The 20596-nt window shown below is 41.9% G+C and overlaps 1 protein-coding gene across 2 annotated transcripts in view; it reads left to right on the top strand.

Annotated features, from left to right (window-relative positions):
• IFT80 (intraflagellar transport 80) overlaps positions 1–20596 on the top strand; it is a 225091-nt gene that overhangs the window by 53831 nt on the left and 150664 nt on the right. For both annotated transcript variants that reach the window (XM_040349275.1, XM_040349274.1), the window contains exon 8: positions 2956–3093. In XM_040349275.1, coding sequence (XP_040205209.1) covers positions 2956–3093 — 138 coding nt within the window. The remainder of the gene's footprint in view (positions 1–2955; positions 3094–20596) is intronic.

The raw sequence follows: 20596 nt of genomic DNA, 5'->3' as shown, positions 1-20596 counted from the left end.
TAGCAATAATCGCATATAAAATCCGACAGGCTAGTTGTACCCAAGTTGATCGATTGAGCCTGCTTAAATCTAGATTCAGCCTGACCATACATGGTTTGAATCTTGGCCGGTTCCTGTTGAACCGGTCAAGATTCTATCTATGGCTGGCTTAAGTTTTCCCTCCTTTCAGCAGCTTGCAAAATGTTTCTGTTTTCAGCACTGAGCTGGAGCAACAAAAAACAGCTTCACAAGGGAATCGGGGGGGGGGGGGGGGGGAGTCATTAACCAAAACTGCAGTGTCTATCATCATGATCACAGGAAGCACCGCCATGGTTAACAGAGGACAGAATTAAAATTAGACTTGGGAAACTTAACATTAATAAATCACTGGGACCAGATGGCTTGCACCCGAGGGTACTTGGGGAACTCAGTCAAGTAATTGCCAGACCATTGTTCCTAATTTTTATTGACAGTCTACTAACTGGAATGGTACCAGCTGATTGGAGAAAAGCCAATGTAGCACCAATATTTAAAAAGGGCCCAAAATACATCCCTGGGAATTACAGACCAGTTAGCCTAACATCAATAGTATGTAAGGTCTTGGAGGGGAGGATAAGGGACTATATACAAGATTTTAGTAATGAGAATGGTATCATTAGCAGTAATCGGCATGGATTCATGAAGAATCGTTCTTGCCAAACCAATCCATTAACCTTCTATGAGGAGGTGAGTTGCCATCTAAATAAGGGAAGGCCCGTAGACGTTGTGTATCTGGATTTTGCAAAAGCATTTGACACAGTTCCCCATATACGTTTACTGTACAAATTAAAGGTCAGTTGGCATTGACCATAGGGTGAGTACATGGATTGAAAACTGGCTACAAGGGCGAGTTCAGAGGGTGGTGATAAATGGTGAAATACTCGGAATGGTCAGGGGTGGGTAGTGGGGTCCCCCAGGGTTTATTTGCTGGGATAAATCCTGTTTAATTTGTTCATAAATGACCTGGAGGATGGGGTTAGCAGTGCAATCTCTGTATTTGTGGACGATACTAAGTTAAGCAGGGCAATAACGTCTCCAAAACACTGCCCAACAAGAATGCTCTTGCCTTTGTGGCTGTGTGTGTTAAAGAGATGAGCTCAGGCGTGTTAGATGGATATACTGTATATATTTCTTTTGTGGCCCCAACAAATCCAAGGGACTAAGGATGAGCTTGGGCGTGTTATTTGGATATACCGTATTTATCAGCGTATAACACGCACAGACTTACCATTGCCATGAATGCAGCCTCACCATTGCCATGAATGCAGCCTCACCATTGCCATGAATGCAGCCTCACCATTGCCATGAATGCATCCTCACCATTGCAACCAACGCAGCCTCATCATTGCAACCAACGCAGCCTCACATGTGCCATAAATGCAGCCTCACATGTGCCATAAATGCAGCCTGGGAGGACATGTGCCAAAAATTCAGCCTTACCATTACCATAAGTGCAGCCTGATCGATGCCCATCTGCAGCCTCGGAGGGCAGAGGGAGGGGGCGGGACGAGTGCCAACAGATTACAAACAGGAGGATCTATTGTTTACTCTGTGGCCTCTTTAATACAAAGTCCCGCCTCCTATGATAGACAGAACAGTCATTCAATGGCATCCCAGGAGACAGGACTTCCAATACAGACACTGCTGAGTAAACAGGAGATTGTCTTCATGTAATCTGACAGCGCTCGTCCTGCCCCCTCCAAGGCAGCACCGATAAATACGGTATATATCTTTTGTGGCCCTGGGGGCCACAAACAATATATATATTTAAATCCCCAGGGGGGCCATATTAAATCAACATGGGGGCCGCATTTGGCCTGCGGGCTGGACTTTGAACATGCCTGTAGTAGATGATAGGCTCAGCAATGGCATGCAATGCCAAGCTGCTGCTAACAAAGCAAACAGAATATTGGCATGCATTAAAAAGGGGATTAACTCCAGAGATAAAACGGTAATTCTTCCGCTCTACAAGACTCTGGTCAGGCCGCACCTTGAGTATGCTGTCTAGTTCTGGGCACCAGTCCTCAGGAAGGATGTACTGGAAGTGGAGAGAATTCAAAGAAGGGCAACAAAGCTAATAAAGGGTCTGGGGGATATTGGTTTGGAGGAAAGGGTGCAAGCACTGAACTTCTCTCTGGAGAAGAGACGCTTGCGAGGGGATATGATTTCAGTTTACAAATACCATACTGGCGACCCCACGTGGCCACTCATTAAAATTAGAAGAAAAGAGGTTTAATCTTAAACTACGTAGAGGGCTCTTTACTGTAAGAGAGGCAATGATGTGGAATTCCCTTCCACAGGTGGTGGTCTCTGCAGGGGGCATCAATGGTTTCAAGAAACTATTAGATAAGCACCTGAATGACCACAACATACAGAGATATTCAAGGTAATGCTGACATATAATCACACACATAGGTTGGACTTTTGCCTTTTTTTTTTAACCTCACCTACTATGTAACTATGTTTCTCACCCCACACTGAGCCTAAGGACATGTTCGGTCGTCTGTATGACTCACCGGACATGTCCGCTCAGCCTAAGGGCTTTCGGCTGAGCGGACATATCTGGTGAGTCATACAGACAACCGAACATGTCCGACGGACAGGCTTCCAGCGGACATGTTTCCTAGCATGCTAAGAAACATTTGTCAGCTGGAAACCTGTCCGCTCGGCCGGGAATCTGGTCCGGTCGGCCATACAGACGACCGAACATGTCCGCGGAAACTGGTCCGCGGACCAGTTTCAGCAAACATGTTCGGTCGTGTGTACGAGGCCTTAGTTTCTACTCTGACAGGGAGAGAGTATATGTAAGTAACAGGATGCACAGCTATTCTTGCAATGTAAGGCTGTACTGTAGAGAATAAGAAAACTACAAAATATATTTTTTATCTGTTTCTCTTTAATCTGATTACATATTTGTCCATGAAAAATACATTTCAGGTTTGGGATAGTTATGGACGACTCTTGTACAGCTCACCATCCCATGAGTACCCAATTACATCAGTTTCCTGGGCACCTGATGGAGATCTGTTTGCTGTGGGCTCCTTCCATACACTTCGACTGTGTGACAAAACCGGAGTAAGTAAGCCTTCTAAAAATATGCCGGCCACCTAATGAAAGGGTGCCTGTGTCTATTTCCTTCAGGGATGGTGTCCGTTTCCTGCAGGGTTGTGACCTATACTAGAATGCAAAGGATATCCGTTTACTATCTTTTATTATAATTAGGGTTGTACCGATACTAGTATCGGTATCGATACAGAGCATTTGCGCGAGTACTTGTACTCGCGCAAATGCTCCCGATGCCTGATCCGATACCTGGGAAAGAGAGGCGGAGTGTAATGCCTGTGTTCCTATGTATTGCTCAGACGGCGGCCATCCAGTGTACAAAAGCCGCGCCTCCTCCTCGTCTGTGATAGGGGAACACTCCCAGCAAGTGAATCAGTATTCTGCCTATCACGTACACCCTCTCAGCCTCATCCCATGGACGAGGATGAGAGGATGTCCGTGAAAGGCGGAACACTAACTCACTGCTGGGAAACTGAGTTCCCCTATCACGGACAAGAAGGAGGCTCGGCTTTTGTACACTGGATGGCCGCCGTCTGAGCATTACACAGGAACACAGGCATTGAATGTGAATAAATCAGTACTGTAACCACCAATTTGTCACAGTCCATGTTCTCTCACAAGTTTTTTTGATCATTACATATCAGTAAAGCAGTACCACCTAGAACTGTAGGCTGCAAAGTGCCATTTTCACATCCTTTATTGTAATTTAAACCACATTCTACAGTTATGGAAGAGGATGAGAGGATGTCTGTCAGTGCCATTTTGTCAGTGCCCAGCTATCAGTGCCAGCCATCAATGCGTCACTGTCACATGACGTAAAAAAAAATATCAGCTATCGGTGAGTACTTGAAAAAAGTATCGGTACTTGTACTCGGTCTTTAAAAAGTGGTATCGGGACAACCCTAAATATAAATTAAGATATGATTATACATGCATGCAAAAGCAAAGGATATTTTAAGTTGAGAACCAAGTGTCGGCGCTCGTTTTGATTATTAGTGTTAGTTGAATCTTTGATCACAGCAGCTTATCATTTCTATAATCCATTGAGGGATATAACTTATTGATAATTAAGCAACCTAGGGCTGTATGGCTGTCTACAGAAAAAATGAACAGTAGAAACATTGAAACCTGAGCTGGAGATCCCTGGACTATTGGGAAATGCATCCAGTAATATTTTATTGCAGGGATTTAACAGGCACGACTCTCCATTGCAACAGTCTTTTTCTGCAAACACTAAGGCCTCGTACACCCGAAATGTTAACCAGAGGACACCGGTCTGATGGACCGTTTTCATCGGTCAAATCCGATCGTGTGTGGGCCCCATAGGTTATTTAACCATCGGTTAAAAAAAAGCCAACTTGCTTTAAATTTAACCTATGGATTCCTAACCGATAGGTCAAAACCGATCGTTAGTAGGCACAACCATCGGTTAAAATTCCACACATGCTCAAAATCAAGTCAACGCATGCTTGGAAGCATTGAACTTTTTTCAGCACGTTGTTGTGTTTTACGTCACCGCGTTCTGACACGATCGTTTTTTTAACCGATGGTGTGTAGGCGCGACGGACCAGTCGGCTTCATCGGTTAACCAATGACAACAGTCCTTTAGACCGTTTTCATCGGATGGACTGATCGTGTGTACGAGGCTTAAGGGACCCGGTGGGTGACCGCAAGCACTCCAATGGTTTTTGCACTCTGTGTACGGTGACAGTGGTCACACAGCCATAACTCTTCAGCTAGTTCATGAGTATTCCGGAGTGAGAGGTGTAGTTTTCTTGCTTTAAGATTCAGCTGTTTTTTACAGCATGCCTGGTGCTTAACAGAAGAGGGATTGCTCTACATCTGCAGTTGAGCCATTTACGGAGGACCTTTTTTCAACTTTATGCATAGTTAAGCTTGATGTAGGTAAGGACTGTTCCTTCTAAAAGTTTTTTAGATCTCAAAGCCATTTGTGTTGGAGTCTATTTTTGGCCCTCCTATTTCATTCTCAGGTGCTCATTCCTCCTCTTGTATCTCAACTGAGTTATTTTTACTTTTATGCAAGGATTGATGACTCTGTTGGTGAAACATGTTTCTCCCCCTGGTCTCAGAGGTTTAAAATGTCCTCCACCTTCACCAACATTGGATGGATCTCTTTTTAGCCATTTAGAGACTGCTGTCCCAGTGTGTTAACATTTCTGCACCCCAATCAAGAGGATTCAATACTGTTTATAGTTCAGAAACCCAGCAAAGGCATTTGTCCCATCTTGGACGTAAAGGCTCTCAACCCCTTTGCATCCCCCCATAAGTTTAGGATAAACTCTATTCGACCATCAGCGATTTCTTCAGTTTGCAAGTTTACACAACCACTATCAGTTTATGGCCTTTCCCTTCAGCCTTGTCTCAGGCTCGAGAGTGTTTACAAAAGTCATTGCACCAGTTCTGGCTCTTGTTTGTGCGTCCAGCACCTGTTAACTCCAGGGGAATTTCTCTGCATTGCCTGGATGTAGTGAGGGCTACTGGGGCTTACTGTAGACTTATTTTCCTTATTTGTCTTTCCAGGAAAACTCAAATGAGGTTCTTTTGGCTTGCAGATCCATTGTCTCTTTGGATTTGACTGGTTATTGTGCAGGCCTATGAGTCACAAGATAAAGTGCCTCCTTTTCCTGTTAAAGCTCACTTCACTAGGGCAGTGATTTTTTCTTGGACTTTTAATCACCATGTCTCTGTGTTTTAAATTTGTAAAGCTGCAAACTGTTTTTCTGCAAAGGGCTTTTTCTTAAGTTTTTGAAGGCCAATGCATTTGCTTCTTCAGATGCTATTTTTGGTTGAAAGTTTCTGCAAGCTGTTGCATAATGCCTTTCGTTTCCGATAAATTTTTGGTTTGTTCTGTTGGGATGATTCTCCTGTTTTTTGTTTTGAGTGTGCTTGCTTTTTTTGTTTGGACTGCTTTTGGAGGTTGCTTAAAGGGCAATTCCACTTTCATGTGTAAAAAAAAAAAAAAAGCAAATAAAGAAATAATAATTTTCTAATTGAATGTTATTAAAAAGGGGTCATTTGGGGGGTATTTGTACTTTCCTGGCATGTTAGGATCTCAAGAAATGAGATAGGCCATCAGTACTTCAGGTGTGATAAATTTTCAGAGATTGGCACCATAGCTTGTAGACTCTATTAGCCAGATTCACGTAGATGGCCGCAACTTTAAGGCGGCGTAGCTTAAGGCATTTAAGCTACGCCACCGTAAGTTAGCGAGGCAAGTACATGATTCTCAAAGTACTTGCCTGCTAAGTTACGGCGGCGTAGCCTAAAGCGGGCAGGCGTAATGGCGCCTAATTCAAATTTAGCTAAGGGGGCGTGTTTTATGTTAATGGGGCTTGACCTGACGTTTTTTTTTTTTTAACTGCGCATGTGCCGTGCTTCTACATTTCCCAGTGTGCATTGCGGCTACGTCCGCCGCACGGGCCTATTGATTTCGACGTGGACATAAACAACGTATATCCCTATTCACGGACGACTTGCGCAAACGACGTAAAATTTTAGAATTTCGATGCGGGAACGGCGGCCATACTTAACATTACTATTCCATCTATTTGATGGAATAACTGTAGGCGGCCTATCTCTTACGTAAACGGCGTAAATGTACTGCGGCGGCCGGGCGTACGTTCGCGAATAGGCGTATCTACTGATTTGCATATTCTACGCCGACCGCAATGGAAGCGCCACCTAGCGGCCAGCAGAAATATTGCAACCTAAGATAGGACGGCGCAAGCCGTCGTATCTTAGATATGTTTAAGCGTATCTCTGTTTGAGAATACACTTAAACATAGGTCGGCGTATCTACTGATACACTGACCTAACTCTACCTGAATCTAGCTAAATAACTTTCACAAAGGCCAAATAATATACACCAATTTGGGTTATTTTGACCAAAGATATGGAGCAGTATAAATTTTGGACAAAATTACTAATTTTCAAAATAACAAATGCATTTTTTTATTTATTTTTTTACAGAATTTTCAGTATTTTTTTCTTTTATAGCGCAAAAAAAATAAACCCAGAGGTGATTAAATACCACCAAAAGAAAGCTCAATTTGTGGGATAAAAAGGGGAAAAAAAATTCATATGGGTACAGTGTTGCATGACTGAGTAATTGTCAAATTGTGAGAGCACCGAAAGCTGAAAATTGGTCTGGTTAGGAAGGGGGTTTAAAGTGGTAAAAATGACCTTTCCTTTTCAATCTGCAGCTAATGTATTTTTCTGAGAATACATTGCAATATGGCTATCTAGAGTTTTCTGTACACAGTGTGTACTGACCACTCCCCAGAACATAATTTCCTGCTTGTGTGATTGGCTCACAAATTTTCCCAGAAGTCTGCCTAAGAATACAAGTCAGATTTCAGGCATCCCTTTCAACAAAAATGTAATTTTGCGAGAGATACTTTCAAGAGGAACACGTCTAAAGGGATGCAGGCCCAGCAGATTTCCTCATTAGTGCCCTGTAGCTCCACACCTGACAGTTAATTATGAAACCACTCCCATAAGACCTACTCAGAACAGAAGCGCCGAAAAACACACAGGGATTTCTTCAGAATAACAAAAGGTAGGAATCTGCAACAAAGTTTGTTATAATCCTTGCAATGTACTGTACATAGATCACCCAGGGGGGGAATGTTTTTTTCTCAACAAAAGTGGAGTTTACGCTTTAATTCTCATTAAGCTGTGTCCCTTGATGGACGATAAAGAAAATAGGATTTTTGTACTGGTTTTTGGTTATTATATTTTAGGCTGTCCACAAACTCATGTACCGCAGGGAAGAGCCTGATATGATTTTGTAAGGACAGTGAGAAGACTATTTTTTTTGTATTGTTACTGTGATGAGCAGGACCAGGGCACAATGAAGGAAGTTTTATTTTTTTAAAGTAAACTGCACCTGATCTTTGAATATATAATTTGGAGATTAGCCACTAGAGGGAGCTCTTTATTTCAATGCAGTGCCAGTGTAATAACTGTTGAGGTAAGATATTGACCACAGTGTGCGTTGTTTTCAGTGTGTCGGGATACCCTGTGGCTTACATTGTGGGGTGATGCAGTAAAGCAAACCCACTGTGTAGCACTGCAAGGCAGGCAGCAGAGCTTACATATATAGGGCCAGATTCACAGACCTTTAAGTTGCTCCCCCGCGGGATAACGTATCTGATTTACGTTACACCGCCGCAGGTTTACAGCGTAAGTGCCTGATTCACAAAGCTCTTACCTGTAAACTTGCGGCGGTGTAACGTAAATGCGCTCGGCGCAAGCCCGCCTAATTCAAATGGGGCGGGCACCATTTAAATTAGGCGCGTTCCCGCGCCGAACGTTGTGCGCATGCTCCGTGTTCAAATTTCCCGACGTGCGCGCGAAATTACGGCGCCCCGACTTTTTTTTTATTTGCGACGTGCGTTACAGCGTTTCGTATTCCCGGACGTCTTAGGCAAAAAAAAAAATATCGAAATTCGACGCGGGAACGACGACCATACTTTAACATGGCTGATCCAAAGATAAGCCATGGTAAAGCAGGTGTAACTTTGCGACGGGTAAAAACGACTAGCGTCGACGTACGGGATTGCGACGAACGCGCGGATCTTCGTGGATCGCCGTAACTAGTCATTTGCATATTCTACGCCGACCGCAATGGCCTCGCCACCTAGCGGCCGGCATAGAATTGCATCCTTAACCACTTAACGACAGCCCACTGTATATATACGTCCTATTTTTAAAGCTGAATATCTCGGTAACGGCAGCAGCTGCTGCCAGAACCGGGATATCCACCTTTACAGTGGGCTGCCGTGTAAACGATAACGGCGGTCTCCGCGGCGGATTCGCCGCGAGATTGCCGTTATCGGTGGCGGGAGAGGGCCCCCACCCCTCCCGCCGCTTTTCCGCGCCCTCCGCCGCTTACCGGAGCCGTCGGTAGCGGCGGAGGAGATCGGATGTTGCCGCCTGGAGAGTGAGGACTGTAGTGGGGGCAAGATGGCCCCCACCCGTCCTCATAGCTCTGCTGGGCGGAAGTGACGTCAAAACGTCAGTCCCGCCCAGTGTCTTAAAGAGACAATTTTTTTGTTGTCATTTTTTTAAATGACAAATTTTCCTTTTTTTTTTTTTTTTTCTTGCATTGAAGCCTAAATATGAGATCTGAGGTCTTTTTGACCCCAGATCTCATATTTAAGAGGACCTGTCATGCTTTTTTCTATTACAAGGGATGTTTACATTTCTTGTAATAGGAATAAAAGTGATACATTTTTTTTTTTATTTCAGTGTAAAAAATAATAAAATTAATAAAAATAAATAAGAAAACAAAAAAACATTTTTTTTAAAGCGCCCCGTCCCGACGAGCTCGCGCGCAGAAGCAAACGCATACGCGAGTAGCGCCGCCATATGAAAACGGTATTCAAACCACACAAGTGAGGTATTGCCGCGATCGTTAGAGCGAGAGCAATAATTATAGCCCTAGAGCTACTCTGTAGCTCAAAAAATGCAACCTATAGAATTTTTTAAACGTCGCCTATCAAGATTTTTAAGGGTAAAAGTTTGACGCCATGCCACGAGCGGGCACAATTTTAAAGCGTGACATGTTGGGTATCATTTTACTCGGCGTAACATTATCTTTCACAATATATAAAAAAATAGGGCCAAATTTATTGTTGTCTTATTTTTTAATTCAAAAAAGTAAATTTTTTCCAAAAAAAGTGCGCTTGTAAGACCGCTGCGAAAATACGGTGTGACAAAAAGTATTGCGATGACCGCCATTTTATTCTTTAGGGTGTTAGAAAAAAAATATATATAATTTTTGGGGGTTTTAAGTAATTTTCTAGCAAAAAAAAATGTTTTAGTCTTGTAAATTCCGAATCTGAAAAACAGGCTCGGGGCTTAAGTGGTTAAGATCCGACAGTGTAAGTCAATTACACCTGTTGGATCTTAGGGATAGCTATGCGTAACTGATTCTATGAATCAGCCGCATAGTTAGGACGGGCGGATCAAAGAGATACGACGGCGTATCAGGAGATACGCCGTCGTATCTCTTTTGTGAATCTGGCCCTGTGTGTGCAAATTTGACTGCCCAATGTACACATCTAGATACAATGTATATTGACATGATTGGCATCATCTTAACGGGGGGCAGGTGTAAGAGTGATTTTATAGTAACTATAGTTCATGTTATATTTTAAAAGAATTCTCCACTTTAATCCTTACTCTGATACTACATCTGTTGTCATTTGTGAAGTCCCCCTGCCTTCTCTACTGGGATCTATCACAGAACCTTTTCTACAGAGCTGATGTTAAGCATATAATAAATTGCCTTGGTAACTTTTTGGTATTTGACAAGGGTGACAAATACCTGATCCTGTAATTCTTCTATTTAATGTGCTTGGGTGGCCATCAAGCCAACTTGTTAGCTGCCATTTGTAACATTTGGATCTGATGTATTAGGAGACATATCCTTCCCCACCCACAAGCACTGGCTTCCTGCTTTCCAGTTCCCTCTCCATTGAGGAAGCTGCTTGTAAGTTTAGCCAAACTGAGCTTACAATTTAATAGAATGGTCTGCAACTCTCTGTCAGTAAGGTTCCCTGCAGAAGGTGGTCAGATCATACCTGCACTATTTGTCAACTTCTGAAGTCTGGTCAGCTTTAGAGACACCTTCTGTAATATTTGAAAATGAAAAATGAAGAGTGTGGTCACATAGAGGTTCATTTACCAAAACTGGAGAGTGCAAAATCTGGTCCAGCTGTGTATGGTAGCCAATCGGCTTCTAACTTTAGCTTGTTCATTAAGACCCCTTTTATACTGGGTCGCTATAACACAAAAAATAGCGCCTCTAATGCGACCTGAAACAGCCGCTGCTGTCTCCAGTGTGAAACCCTCAAAGGGCTTTCACACTGGAGCTGTGTATATGGCTCCTCCACCACTCCTGCCTATTGAAATCGATTGGCACCGCCGCTATACCGCCGGCAAAGCGCCTCTGCAGAGCTTTGCAGTGGTTTAAACGCTTTCTCGGCCGCAAGCAGGGGGTAAAAGCGCACCGCTAGCGGCCTAATAGTGCCGTGAAATTTACGGTAAACCGCCGCTAATTAAATAAAAAAAATAGTGGCGCTTTACCGCTGACTCCGCCTTAGTGTGTTTATAAAGGATTTTTTTTTTATCTTAATAGCTTCCTTTACCTTAATGCAGTGCTGTTTTCATGTCCTCATTGTTCGTTTTTGATCTCAAGTTGCTGTAATTCTTCTCTGATCTCCACACTTCCTGGTTGTCCGTTTCCTGATAACCGCAGTACTGGGAGCTTTCTCTCTGTGGTCACTAACTTCAAGGAGGTGTGATTACTGTGTGTATAAAACCCCTCAGCACCAATCCGTTTCGTTTTACAAACCATCACTGCCCTGTATTGGCTCTGTGGTTTTACATCACAGAAGCAGGAAACAACATGCAAAAACGAAACTAAAACTGTAGGTACATTATATGATTGATTTTTATCTATTTTTAATCATTTCTAAAAGGAATCAGTTCACTATTATGGGCCAGATTCACAGAGATCGGTGTATCTCTGTGCGGGCGTAACGTATCTGATTTACGTTACGCCACCGCAAGTTTTTCAGGCAAGTGCTTTATTCATAAAGCACTTGTGTGTAAAGTTGCGGCGGCGTAACGTAAATCACCCGGCGGAAATCAAATTCGGCGGGTAGGGGGCGTGTATCATTTAAATGATGCCCGTCCCCACGCCGAACGAACTGCGCATGCGCCGTCCCTAAAATATCCCAGAGTGCATTGCTCTAAATGACGTCGCAAGTACATCATTGGTTTTGACGTGGACGTAAATTACGTCCAGCACCATTCACGGACGACTTACGCAAACTACGTCATTTTTTTAATTTTCGACGCGGGAACGACGGCCATACTTAACATTGACTGCGCCTCATAGACTCAGGGGCAACTTTACGCCGGGAAAAGCCTAACGTAAACGTCGTAACTTTACTGCATCGGCCGCGCGTACGTTCGGGAATTTGCGTATCTAGCTAATTTGCATACTCGACAGGGAAATCGACGGAAGTGCCACCTAGCGGGCAAAAAAAAAATTGCAGTTAAGATCTGACGGCGTAAGAGACTTACGCCTGTCGAATCTACTGAATATCTATGCGTAACTGATTCTATGAATCAGTCGCATGGATACGACGGCGTATCTGGAGATGCGCCGTCGTATCTCTTTTGTGAATCTGGGCCTTTGTCTCTATACCCTGTAAACAGTCATTTCAGCAAAAAAGATTTTTTTCCTTTGCAACTCCTTTAAGCTTTGACAAAAACAACTTGGGAGCTGATTGTTTTTATGTATGCACGGCTGCACCTGATTTTGCACTCTCCAGTTTTAGTAAATGAACCCCATAATGTGTAGAGCATAAAAGAACATTGGTGAAAACCTCTGTTGTTAAAAAAAAACAAGTCAATCTCCATATCATTTTTTTTTTTTTTAGACCATAAAAAAAAAACAGGCAGAGAAAAATTATATGGGTGAAATATTTAATTGTATTTATAGTATGTTTACTGCGAATAACTTATCTGAAGGTGGAGTAACACTTTTATGCAAGCATGAATTATAAAATGGCACTGTTGGCTCATGGCACCTCTTTGCCTGAATGCCAATTCTACCGTCAGTGGAAGCCCCCTAGATGCCCTGAATGCCTGGGTATTTAAATGCAGAACAGAGCATACAAGCAGGCAGACAGAAACCCATGCTATGTGCTGACGGCGTGAATTAGGCAAGTACAATACTCTTTAGTTTTGTGTTTTTTTCATTGTTTTATCAACTCCTCCTAATAGTCAAAAGTCTTCCACAGTATATGTGAAATGCATTTTGTGTAGGAATGGGTAAGAAAAAAAAAACAGACAGAAGTTAACTTTTGACTGTTTTCACCCCTTGCAGTAACTGCAAAAGTTCAACACAGTAAAGTCACAGATGTTTCACTGATGTTCAGAGCAACATATTTGACTTAGATTAACCTGGGAGGGATCAGTGTCACATTCAACCAGCTGTGGTTATTGAGCCACAATTTGGTTTGGTTAATCTAAATGTCACATTTGTTAACCCAACTGAAATCAGAGAACAGTAATGAAGATGCAAAAAAACAAATCATAAAATATACTGTAAACAGGTAGTAATGTCATCACTATTATCGGTGTATAACTTTTATACAGTTTATTTTATACGTTTATTTCAGCTTGTGATGTTACAAGGATTTTAAAAACAAACATTTTTATATTATATGGAAAAGAAAGTAATTTGTTTTAATTTTACTTTTATTTTTCTTAAAACAAGTATTATATATATATATATATATATATATAAAATGTGTGTGTGTGTATATGTATAAATAAACAAATATAAATATATATATATATATATATATATATATATATATATATATATATATATATTATTTTCAGCTATTGCATTAAAAGTTTATAGTTTATACAAGAAAAGTTCACAATGCTGTATTTCTGTAGTAAGATACAATACAATTCTCCAATCACAGACCAGGGCAGGGAAGTGACCAAACTTACTCATAAGGAAAAGTCAGGTCACCAGGAATATGTAAATCTCATGATTGGTTAGGAAGAAATACAAATCTTTTTGTATAGTTTACATATACATAATTTACTGGTGTATTTATCCGTTTGCCTATTTTGACTATTTCATACCCATAAGGCTTTTTGAATTTGGCAGTCAGGTTTTGTCCGCACTGTAGTTTTCTTTCTGCATGATGTGCGCACATTCATTGCATGTAAAAAAAAAAAAACGGTTTATGGGTCTTGAGCATAATTCATTACCTTTTTTAGCCTGGTACACACTGTTAGCCAGATTCAGAGAGGTTTACGCAGGCATATCAGTAGATACGCCGTCGTAACTCTGAATCTGCGCCGTCGTAAATTTAAGTGTATTCTCAAATTGAGATACACTTAAATCTAGCTAAAATACGACAGCGGGCGCCGTCGTATCTTAGCTGTCTATTTAGGCCGGCCGCTAGGGGCATGTACGCTGATTTACGCCTAGAATGCGTAAATCAGCGAGATACACCTATTCACGAACGTACGCTTGCCTGTTGCAGTAAAGATACGCCGTTTACGCAAGGCGTTTTCAGGCGTAAAGTTAGTCCACCAAAAAGCTTGCCCAGCCAATGTTAAGTATGGACGTCGGTCCCGCGTCGAATTTTAAAATTTTTACGTTGTTTGCGTAAGTCATCCATGAATGGGGCTGGACGTAATTTACGTTCACGTCGAAACCAATGAGTCTTTGCGGCGTAATTTGGAGCATGCGCACTGGGATACGTCCACGGACGGCGCATGCGCCGTTCGATTAAAACGTCATTTACGTGGGGTCATGCTTTATTTACATAAAACACGCCCACCTCTTCACAATTTGAATTAGGCGCGCTTACACCGGCACATTTACACTACGCCGCCGTAACTTAGGACGCGAGTGCTTTGTGAATACAGCACTTGCCTCTCTAACTTACGGCGGCCTAACATTAGGCACGTCTTTTTGAATCCAGCTATGTGTTTTTTCCCATTTTGTCTTGTTTTGTCACTTTTTCTGTTTGGTGCTTGCACTTTTAGTGTGGCGAGTAGGGTGCTGGTCCTCGGGCCGGTCTCTGAAAGTCTTGGGAGTTGGTGGACTCGGCCTTCTGGTTAGGTTCACCGGCTCTCATGGGGTCTCCCTTCGGGGGAGCCTCACCGAGGAGGGTTCTGTTTCGGCAGTCCCTCCGAGGATGTTGGGTCCTTGTGGCTTCGGCTGCTTGGACCAAGATGGGTCCATATGGCTTCGGCTGTATGGACCACAGTAACTCTTTTCCCTGTCAGGAGCCTAACGCCCCGGGGGATCAGAGACGGGTCCTTTTTTCGGAGGACCACTGACGTATGCACCCGTCGCAGTTTTTTGTGATGTCACTCTTTATGTGTGTGCACATTTTTCCCTGCACCGGGTGGAGTTTTTGGGTTGTGTTTTGCACGCCACAGGCTTTTCAAAAAAAAAAAAAAAAAAATGTGTTTTTTCCCATTCAATCCAGCGGGTAAAAAAACTGTCAGCTCTAGTTGGAGCCGATGTACTAATGATCCAACGTTAGTACATCTATCTTCTCCACTGAGCTGTTGTGTTTTGATTGGGGTGTGTTCTGGCTGGGAGGGCATCCCCCTATCAGTGCTCTCCGCCATTGGTGGAAAGCGCTGATCAGGAGCCAGTCTGCGGCTGGTTTTCCAGCATGCATGTCTGACAGAAATCGGCCAAACGGCTAGCTTCTTTCAAACTGGCTGGCATACACAGTGGCCAAATGTCGGACAGTTTTTATTGAACCAGCCAATGTCTCCCGACATTCGGCCCATGTGTACAGGGCTTTACTTTTGGGTAAATGTCAAACATGCTGATTGGAAAGACTTGTATGCTTCCTTCAGCCTTTACTTAGCTTGTCAGGCCAAAAGGTATTCTCTCTGGCAAGAGATAGAGGGCAGCAATTAATTTAGTAGTTAATATACAGTGCCTTGAAAAAGTATTCATACCCCTTGAATTTTTTTCACATTTTTTCATGTTGCAACCAAAAATGTTAATGTATTTTATTGGGATTTTATGTGATAGACCAACACAAAGTGGCACATAATTGTGAAGTGGAAGGAAAATTATAAATGAGTTTTCAATTTTTTTTTTACAAATAAATATGTGGAAAGTGTTTGTATTTTTATTAGATCCCTGAGTCAATACTTTGTAGATCCACCTTTCACTGCAATTACAGCTTTAAGTCTTTTTGAGGATGTTTCTACCAGGTTTGCACATCTAGAGAGTGCAATTTTTGTCCATTCTTCTTTGCAAAATAGCTCAAGCTCTGTCAGATTGGATGGAGAGCGTCTGTGAACAGCAATTTTCAAGTCTTGCCACAGATTCTCAATTGGATTTAGGTCTGGATTTGACTGGGCTATACTAACACATTGATATGGTTTGATCTAAATCATTCCATTGTAGCTCTGGCTGTATGTTTAGGGTTGTTGTCCTGCTGGAAGGTGAACATTTGCCCCAGTCTCAAGTCTTTTGCAGACTCTAACAGGTTTTCTTCTAAGATTGCCCTGTATTTGATTCCATCCATCTTTCCATCAACTCTGACCAACTTTTCTGTATCTGCTGAAGAAAAGCATCCCCACAACATGATGCTGTCGCCACCATGTTTCACAGTTGGGATGGTGTGTTCAGGATGATGTGCAGTGTTAGTTTTCTGCCGCCCATAGTGTTTTGCTTTTAGGCCAGAACGTAAAATTTTGGTCTCATCTGACCAGAGCACCTTCTTCCACATGTTTACTGTATTCCCCACATGGCTTCTCGCAAACTACAAATGGAACTTCTTATGGCTTTCTTTCAACAATGGCTTTCTTCTTGCCACTCTTCCACAATGGGCAGATTTGTGGAGTGCACAACCAATAGTTGTCATGTGGACAGATTCTCCCACCTGAGCTGTGGATCTCTGCAGCTACTCCAGAGTTACCATGGGCCTCTTGGGTGTTTCTGTGATTAATGCTCTCCTTGCCCGGCCTGTCAGTTTAGGTGGACGACCATGTGTTTGCAGGTTTGCAGTTGCATACTCTTTCCATTTTCAGGTGATGGATTAAACAATGCAAATGCACACCACACTTTACAAATATTTATTTGTAAAAAAAAAAAATTAAATCCATTTATAATTTTCCTTCCACTTCACAATTATGTGCCACTTTGTGTTGGTCTATCACATAAAATTCCAATAAAATACATTTACGTTTTTAGTTGTAACAAAATGTGAAAAAAATTCAAGGGGTATGAATACTATTTCAAGGCACTGTATATTATGACCTGTTATACTGCTTAAGCCAAATTCACCAGTTGTAGAAAAATGGTGCTCTAGATTGTAGAGTACCATCAACTGGCTGCCAGCAGTAAACATGAAATATTAATATATAACATTTGACATTTTTCACATTTGAAAAAATGTTCAAATATTTATATATTTTTTTAATGATTTGCATGAAAAAATAACATTTTCTATTTCCTTTATTTTTTCTTAAAAGTGTTTTTTTGGCACTTAAAAAAAAAAAAAAAAAGTTGGCGGCTAAAAATACTGTAGCTGCTGTCTTTTCTCACCTGAACCGTTGCTTTGTCAGTCTTCGGGTCCCCGGTGTCGGCATGTTTACTGTGGACAGCTGGCCGTGATTCCTTGCGGCAGCTTCACCACGCTGGCACCCTCTGAATGTTCCCACGGGTGAGGAGGAGAGCTTCTGGTGGATCGCCGTGAATTTGACCAAAGTGGGAGCGGGTACCTGTCAAAACCAATCACCTGCTTCTCCCCAGCCCAGACAAAAGTGACAAATACAGAGGGCATAACATGGAACTTCACCTTTAGGATGAAGTTCCACTTTAAGTGTATATCAAGGAAAAACTTTCTTTGTTATCGGTAGAGTGGGGAAGTGTTGGACCCTCTGCCAAGTTTTTATTGTGTTCCCACCAAGCGTTTATCCCTCCATTTCCTCGGGTGACCAACTTAACCGAGACAAAAACATAAATTCAAATTGTCATGAGAGCAAGGGAATAGGAGAAATGTTAAAATGGTGACAAGTGTTCTGGTGATACTGGTCTAAGATGGAAAATTCCCCTCACTTTGGGGATATCTTGTTGGCAAGAAGTCCTAAGAAACCTCCCCAGCAGGACACAGACGGCAAAAAAAATAAATGATAGGCGTTTTAACTCTTCCTTACTCTGGCCAAAACTTTAAATGTTACTAAACCCACAGTAAAATCAGTCTTTATATGCAGTAAATCAGGCTTGTTATACTCCCTGTGGATCCTAAGGGAATAATCCTGTGCATTGCGTAAAAAGGCTTGTGATCCCCCCCTTCTTCCACAGTCCCCAATCCATCTCCTGCCTGTGGCCAGAGGTGGGGGGCACCGTAGAGCCTCGGAAAGGCCCGAGGATAGCTTGGCTGAACTTGGAAAACCTCGGAAAGGCTCTGGAACTAAGGATTTTCGAGGTTTTCCAAGCATTTCTGCTCGGCTCCGGCGCCCCCCCACCTCAGGCCAAACGTAGTACTGCACACTGTTGTGGTTCGAATCCTGCTCGTTTTGCGAGACAGCGCTCGCAAACCGAGTGCTCGTATCGCGAATCGCTCGTTCCACTGTAGTAGTAAGCCACAGTGTGAATTTTTTTTTCTGACCTGAAAGGTAATGTCATCATTTAAAACTTACCAGAAAACGAAGCCCTTCAATGATGCGCTGTCACCGCTGGATACCGCTTACATCTTCACCCGATTTTCCTTCCGAATCCGCGGACTCCGGCTGTGTGACTGGCCGGAGCCACAATGACTTCACTCCTGCTCATGCGCCGAGGAGCCTTCGGTTACGGCACAGGACTCGGGCAGCCGTTCCTTCAGAGCATGTGTGCCAGTGATGTCATTGGCTGCATATACAGTAAATATCTTTTAAGTGGTGAATGTTGAGGAGATATTTACAGTACTTATAGGCAAGCCTCATTATAGGCTCACCTATAGGTAAATGTCAGAGATGGGAGTTTGCCACTTTAAGTATTACTTGGCTAAAATATCAGTCTAGGGCCAGCTGAAAATAAATTAAATTAAATATATATATATATATATATATATATATATATATATATATATATATATATATATATATATATGTATATGTGTGTGTATATTTTTTTTTTTGGGGGAGGGGGGTAGATGCCAATATCCACTCATAAATGAAGTATCTCATTTGGCTGCACATGGCTTTTAATATTAATTGTTATATTATTACCGATGTCATATTTGATTACGGTATGTGTTTTTATAATGAAGCAAAGAAGCAACATTTCTATTGAATTAAATAAAAAGAAATTGCACTTCCATGGTTCTTATCACTAAAAGAAGAGCATTTTACTCATCCCAATTTTTGTTTTGCTGTCATTAAAAATGTATTAATTAATTAAAACAAATTTTTGTAAAAAAAAAAAAAAAAAGTGAATTAACACTAAAGTTTATTATTTTCAGCAAAGACTTCTCCATGTTTTATATTACTGGTGTCCCAGATGTATACACTGACTTTAAGTTGCATGTTGTATTTTAGCAGTAGCAATCAGTAGGATATAATGCAAGTAATATTTATACTGTAGTAACCGAAGCTGAGAATACATACAAGCTACACACTTAATGTGCCTGTGAATACAGGGCCTGGACGCTGGCTAAGCTGTCCGGATTTCACCTTTATTGAAGCAGCTTGCCACATGGCAGCTTGAGTGTGGAGCTCACAGCGTAGCAACCGTCAGGCTCACCTTTGTTAAGAAGCAGCTGGGGACTGAGCTGAAGAACAGTGAAGCAACAGATGACCTCAGCCACAGCGAGTTGTGGATACAATTAGGACTATCCCTGAGGATGTGACCTTGCCACATCTGTGTCACATCCCCAAATAGACACCAGATTTGTATGTTCACATAAGCCAGCACCATTGGCCATCGAGGCTCTCCCTTACGGGACAGTTTTCTCTTGTTTGGATGAGCAAATGGAGCTCTCTTTTTTTTTTTTTTTTTTTTTTTTTTTTTTTACATTTACATAGACACGCTTCAGCATCAGTCCCTAGACATTGGTTGTAACTGCCACCTGATATCTGTTATTACAGAAAGAGACTTCTGTATGGAAACAAAATTTATGACAAGATTTATATATTTTTAATTTTAAAAGAATCCAGTCTGGTTTATGAGTGTGCTGCAGATTATCTTCGTGACAAGGTACTGTAAAACTATTAATGGCTCCCAATTGTTCCAAGGTATAATATTTATAGTACAGTCTCATTTCTTTAGTACATCTTGCCTGATGCATTGTGGTTACATTGCTGAAGGCTGCCCAGAAAGTACACAAGACAAAAGTGGTTTTGTCTTCTAAATGATTTTTTCATTTCTGGTTTTTCAGCTCAGCAGTCAGTACAATTTGCTAAGAAAACGGATAGCCCGAAAGATGCTAATGTCTTTGCCAGTTTTGTCCTCGCCCTGACAGTCTGTGTGATTAATGTTGTTGCCAGGGGAAGGTGGTGCACTGCAAGCAGTATTCCACATAGCACATACTGTATCTCTTTTAGTAAGTGTTCTACTCCCTCTACTGGACACCTAGTCCAAATGAAGAGAATCTCAGGTGGAAAGCGTTGTTTTCTGCTGAAACTTTAACCTGAGGGCAGATACTGTATACAAAACTAAGTATGTGCATCCTGCAGTCTTCATCGGTGTCTTTTTATTTGCATTTTCAGCTACCATGTTTTATTTTTTTTAAATGTCTTGTAGATGCTTTCCACTGCGTAAATTAACATATATCAATTCAAAAAGTATATATATAAATTTTCAGTTTTAAACCCAGGCCAGATTCGCAATCCTTCTTTTTTTTTTTTTTTTTCTTCTTCTTCTTTTATTCACAAAAGAACCCCATTAGGAAATTGGAAATCTACACCCTTTCACTTCTATCAG

Source organism: Rana temporaria, chromosome 4 (genome assembly GCF_905171775.1).
Source record: "Rana temporaria chromosome 4, aRanTem1.1, whole genome shotgun sequence".
NCBI classification, from domain to species: Eukaryota; Metazoa; Chordata; class Amphibia; order Anura; family Ranidae; genus Rana; species Rana temporaria.
The sequence above is the reverse complement of the archived record's forward strand: the minus strand, read 5'-3'. Positions and strand labels throughout refer to the sequence as shown.